This window comes from Centruroides vittatus, unplaced genomic scaffold (genome assembly GCF_030686945.1).
Source record: "Centruroides vittatus isolate TY-2023 unplaced genomic scaffold, ASM3068694v2 contig_371, whole genome shotgun sequence".
NCBI lineage: Eukaryota > Metazoa > Arthropoda > Arachnida > Scorpiones > Buthidae > Centruroides > Centruroides vittatus.
In genome coordinates, this window is record NW_027122194.1 from 2,800,463 (window position 1) to 2,806,462 (window position 6,000).

Genomic DNA, 6,000 nt, shown 5'->3' on the forward strand with positions numbered 1-6,000 from the left:
CAGCATCATCTCTAAACCTGATTTATTAGTTAAACCAAACAAAATGCCAAATTATTGTGCTATTATAAGTTAGAAGATTAGAAACTAACTCATTTGTCTAGAGATAGACAATCTATCTCTAGACAAATTAATAGTGTCTAATCTTTAATTTAGCCATATAATAGCCTAATAATTTGGCATTTTGTTTGGTTTATTTTGTGAGTACAGTAGAGCATCATTTATTCAAACGCCGATCTACCAAAACATCAGTTAACCAAAAGCTTTCCAGTCGGACTGTATCGTGCTGAATCGAACGTTTTTGATACTAGATTAACTTCTAAAGTATAATTTTTTTCTTTTTATATTTTTCAATATATTTATTTTGTTTGTATAAAATAAAGAAATAATTTTTAACGATACAATAGCCACGATTATTGTTATAAAAATTTTCATTAGGCTTAAAATTGACGAAAATTCAACATGAAGTGACATGCAACGGAGAAAAATTTCAACATGGGATAGGTTAATATATTTTTTTGTACATAATCAGTTATCCAAAAAGTAAGTTATCCGAACAACTCCAGTCCCAAATTGATTTGGATAAACGACGCTCTACTGTAATTGTTTTTATACATTATGAAATAATAAAATAAATAAAATGGAAAATATTTACATTAACTTTTGTTCTTTCTTGTTTATAAAATATTTTATTTGGTTAAAAAAGACTAATATATATTAAATTTGTTTTTCTCAGATGGCCAGGCATGATGTTGTAAAAAAGATGTGGGAAATAGCTCGTGAAAGAAATTTATTTGTAAGTTAGAATATCTATTTAAATATTTTAATTCTCTGTGTATATATGTGTGTACATACACAATAGGATCTGCATAATGTATTCATAAATAGTATCAAGTTGACTAATGTCAGAATTAGCTTAAACATAAATTAAAATACACTTTAAAATTTTGCTTATTGTAGTGACTTTTGGTTACTGTTATGATTATCTTCAGTACACAGGCATTTTTCCACTGTCAGCCTTTAAACTGTCTAAATGTGTAGTTGATAACACACACAAAATCTTCTTCTTCTTCTTCTTCTTCTTCCTCAGCTTTTCCCACTCTATGTAGGGTTGCTGTTTCTGATGAGTCGTCTCCACTGCTCCCTGTCTTGGGCTGCCTCCACATTCAGATGCCTTTCTCTCAAGTCCTCCGCCACAAGATCCATCCACCGTTTCCGCGGCCGTCCCCGCCTCCTCCTCCCCCTCACTGTCATCTGCATAACCCTTCTTCCCACATACTCTTCTTCCCTTCGTACCACATGACCAAACCACTTCAACCTTGCTTCCTGTATCTTTGCTTCTATGTTCGCAACTTTCACAGTCCCCCTCACACATTCATTTCGAATGTGATCCCTTCTCGTAACCCCACACATCCAACGGAGCATCCTCATCTCCGCCAACTCCATCCTTTTGACATGGGTTTTCCTTAAGCTCACAGTCTCAATAGCATACAGCATAGCTGGTCTCACCACCGTCCGATAAACTTTCCCTTTCAACCTAAGCGGCACCCTCTTATCACACAACACACCTGACATATCCCTCCAATTCCTCCAACCAGCCTGAATCCTGCCTGTCACCTCCTTATCCACACCTCCATCCTCCGCCATAGTTGACCCCAGGTACTTAAAGGTATTGACTCTGCGAAATACGTCTCCCCTCAACTCCAGATCACTCTCCCGGGCACCATCCACCTCCCCACTACACATATACACTGTTTTACTCCTGCTCACCCTCATGCCCCTCCCTTCCAACACACCCAACCACCTTTCCAATTTAACCCTCAGCTCCTCTTTAGTCTCGGCGCACAGAACGATATCATCTGCATACAACATGGTCCAAGGCGCCTCTTCTCTGACCTCGTCCGTGATCACCTCCATCAGCATGTTAAACAAGAAGGGGCTCAGTGCTGACCCTTGATGTAAACCAACTCCCACCTTGAAGCACCGGGACACTCCAACACAGCTCCTAACCTTTGTGGCCACATCCCTATACAGTTCTTGGATCAATCTAACATACCTTTCAGGAACCAGCTTTTCCCTTAGACACCTCCAGAGCTCTTGTCTAGGCACCGTATCATAAGCTTTCTCCAGGTCAATGAATGCCATATGCAGCTGTGTTTGCTTCTCCCAATATTTTTCCAACATTTGCCGAAGGGCAAAAATGGCATCGACTGTTGATCGTCCTGGCATGAATCCAAACTGCTCTCCTGAAATGGTCACCTCTGCTCTCAACCTTCCGTCCAAAACCCTTTCCAAAATCTTCATCGTGTGGGACATCAACTTTATTCCTCTATAATTTTTACAATCTTGAACATCCCCTTTTCCTTTGTAGATAGGTACCAGTATACTTTCTCTCCATTCGTTAGGTATTTCCTCCTGCTCAAAGACTTTTTTGAATAGGTCCCATAGCAGATCAATACCCTTCCTCCCCAATGACTTCCACACCTCTACAGGGATTCCATCCGGGCCCTCCGCTTTACCGTTCTTCATCCTCTTTAGGGCCCTTTCCACTTCTTCTCTAGTTACCATCTGTACCATGCCCATGTTTCGGCTTCCTTCCTCTCTGTTTGTTCTTTCATTCTCTGTATTCAAAAGTCCCTCAAAGTATGCCTTCCATCCTTCTCTTATATCGTTCTCCCCTCGTAGGACCATCCCTGTCGTGTCCTTGATCTGCCTTACATGCGAAATATCCTTCGTTGCCCTATTCCTGAGTTTGGCTAAACGATATATTTTCTTCTGTCTTTCCCTTGTATCCAACTCCTCGTATAAATTCGCATATGCTCTTGCCTTTGCCTGTGCCACTACTCTCTTAGCTTCACGCTTTGCCGTTTTATACGCAAATCTATCTTCCTCAGTACGTGACCTGTCCCACTTCCGTTTTGCCTTCTTTTTTACCTTAACAACTTGTTGCACACCTTCATTCCACCACCAACCTTCCTTTTGCACCCTAATCTTTCCAGATGTTACACCAAGCACCTCCTCCGCACAGTTCCTGATAGCCTGGGCATTATATGCCCACCAGTCCTGCACCCCTTCCCAATCTTGCGAGATTTGTAGCAGCACCCTCTCCACATAATCCGCCCTCACCCTCTCCTCCGTCAAACGAAACCATTTAATTTTCTTCATCTGTGTATTTCCAATTTTCCTATGCATTCTTGACTTCATGTCTATGCACATCAACTGATGTTGCGCCGATACCTGATCTGTTGGTATAACCTTACAATTTATCACCGTTGCAAGGTGCTCTCGTCTAGTGAGGATATAGTCAATCTGCAAACTATGAGGCCCACTGTTGAAAGTTATCAGATGACTTTCCCGCTTGGTGAAAAACGAATTCACAATCACCAGGTCGAAAGCCACAGCAAAACCCAATATACTCTCCCCCTCTTGATTGAGTTCCCCAACCCCATGGCCTCCATGGACCCTTTCATAGCCCATGTTCCGCCCCCCTATGTGCCCATTGAAGTTGCCTCCCACAATTACTCTCTCCCCTCTTTCCAGTGTCCTCATTTCTTCATCCAATTCCTTCCAAAAACACTCTTTTTCCACTGTTGCACATCCTACCTGGGGTGCGTACACACTAAACACCACAAGTAGATCATCTCCAAAACTCAGCCTCATTCGCATCATCCTATCACCTCTTCTGTACACCTCCAGTACCTCGCTCCTCCACCCGCCAGCCACCACTATTCCAACCCCATTTCTTCCATTCCTGTTTGCACTGCTATAAAACAATTTACATCCATCTCCAAGTTCCTTCGCCTTGTCTCCCCTCCACCTCGTTTCCTGCACGCACAGGACATCAATCCTCCTTCTCCGCATCATATCCACCACCTCCATTCCTCTTCCCGTCATACTTCCCACATTCAGTGTTCCCACTCTCAACACCTTTTCCTCAAGTAGGGCTTGCTTCCTTAACCTCATCTGCCCCTGGTGAGGTAGCCCTTGCCCACTTTTCGCAGCTTTAGGGCGATCTAATATAATTAAAATAAGAAATGTTAACAACATTTAAACTATTGGATTTTGTGTGTGTGTGTGTTAACACACAAAATCCAATAGTTTAAATATTGTTAACATTTCTTATTTTAATTATACTCTAGTTACTGCTAAACACAAGTTTTAAAAAATGCAGCAAACAATATTGAATGAATTATTATTAATTAATTAATAGTAATAATTATATTAACAAGTCTTTAAGTATGCACTTTTTGTTTTAATGTGTCCTTTTAATGTCAGATTCAATAAAACAAGAATTTCTGCTAATTATAGTCTTATTGACTTACCCTATTTAATGTTAACAACTGAGGATATTTGTTTGAATTAAAATATAACTCCATCTATAAGATCTGCTAATTGCTTAATGTTGTTAATAGGTTATTACTGTATCAGTAAAGAATATTTTAAAGTGATTACAATAAATGGGTTCTGTGTGTATGTGTAAAAGTATATATATTAATATATATAATTTTTTAAATGATAATTTATTTTTAGGATCCAAAAAATAAACAGTTTGCAATCTGTGATGACCAATTACAGAAAGTATTTGGTAAGTTTAAAACATTATATAAATAAATTAATTTAATTATGTATAAAATATTTTATGTATGATTTTATGTTTTTTTGTTAAAGGTACGAAAAGAGTTCGAATGTTTGGAATGATGAAATACCTGAAAAATCACATAAAAGATGTCAAGTGACATTCCTTAAAATTAAGTTTATAAAAGATTTTTTTTAGCTTCATCAGACAATTTGCAGAGATATGTTTAATGTGATAAATTTAAATTTGGATATTATAATTTGCTTGTCAATATTAAATGTTGTTGTTACTAATAGTAAATTACTGGTACTTTATAAAATTTTGTAATAACATTGTATAGAAGTAATGTTAAACAGAAATAAAATATTTAATTAGAAAAATCAGATATATAATTTCAAAACAAGAAAGAAATTATTTGTGCTGTATATGGCAACTTTTAAATTATTCTTAATATTTAAGAAAATCCAGTTTTTTATTGATATTTAAATTGTGAGCAGCTAAATTAATTTGAATTATTGATTTTGATATTTATTTTTAAAAAAATAACATATGTTATAATTATAAAATAGTGAGAGAGGTCACTTGAATTGAAATAATATTTTATATGAAGTAGCTTCTTATTTTAATCAAGTAGAAAGAATGTTTAAAAGTTAATATATAAAACAAATTGAAAAATATAACACTTCATGTTACTAAAATTTGTTATTCTTATACAATTACATATTTTATTTTGAAATTATATAAAGCTAATTTAAATTCTTTCAAAATAGATTATTTTAGTGCCTAAGAATATATTTTATAATGTAGATAAATATATATTGTATAAATATATATATATTTTTGTGAATTTATGCCAAGAATAAAAAGTGTTTATTGATAAAGATTGTTTAAGATATAATAATTTCAGAAAATATACTTTTGTTACATTTGGTACATGATTTAGATTATATAAAATGTATAATATTTTTATTAAAAAGATGTTTTATAGATAAAAAATTTTAAATTTTATTTTATTCAGTAAATTAAATGATTTAATACATGGACTGTTTAATTCTTTTTTTAGTTATAAACTAGTTTCATATAGTTTACATGAATTATTGTTGAAGAAAATGTTTAAAATTTGTTTTCATTTCTCCTAAATATAATTATCATATAAACTATTTGAAAATAGTAAATGCAATTATTTGAAATTATATAAATGTGTAACCAGTAACCAGCATTTTATATTTATTTCAAATGTATAATAAATAAATTTTAAGCTAAATTAATGATTTTACAACTATAACAAGGATGTTTATTGGTTTTTTTTTAGAATTGTTTAAATATTTCTTTCTATGTACAATTAAAAATTACAAAACATCTATGCATTCAGTGTGTATTATTATAATGTACCGGTACATGTAAATTAAAATAATTAAATTCTCATA

The 6,000-nt window shown here is 34.7% G+C and overlaps 1 protein-coding gene across 2 annotated transcripts in view; it reads left to right on the forward strand.

The window, feature by feature from the left end:
• The window catches only part of Non2 (upstream activation factor subunit spp27 homolog Non2), a 57,033-nt gene extending 51,033 nt beyond the window's left edge, over nt 1-6,000 (forward strand). The window contains exons 9-11 of one of the 2 annotated variants that reach the window (XM_067270563.1): nt 734-793; nt 4,528-4,582; nt 4,666-5,998. In XM_067270563.1, the coding sequence (XP_067126664.1) occupies nt 734-793; nt 4,528-4,582; nt 4,666-4,733 (183 nt within the window). In that variant the 3' untranslated portion in view covers nt 4,734-5,998. Of the gene's footprint in view, nt 1-733; nt 794-4,527; nt 4,583-4,665 lie in introns of both variants that reach the window. The other variant, XM_067270564.1, reaches the window with a different exon arrangement.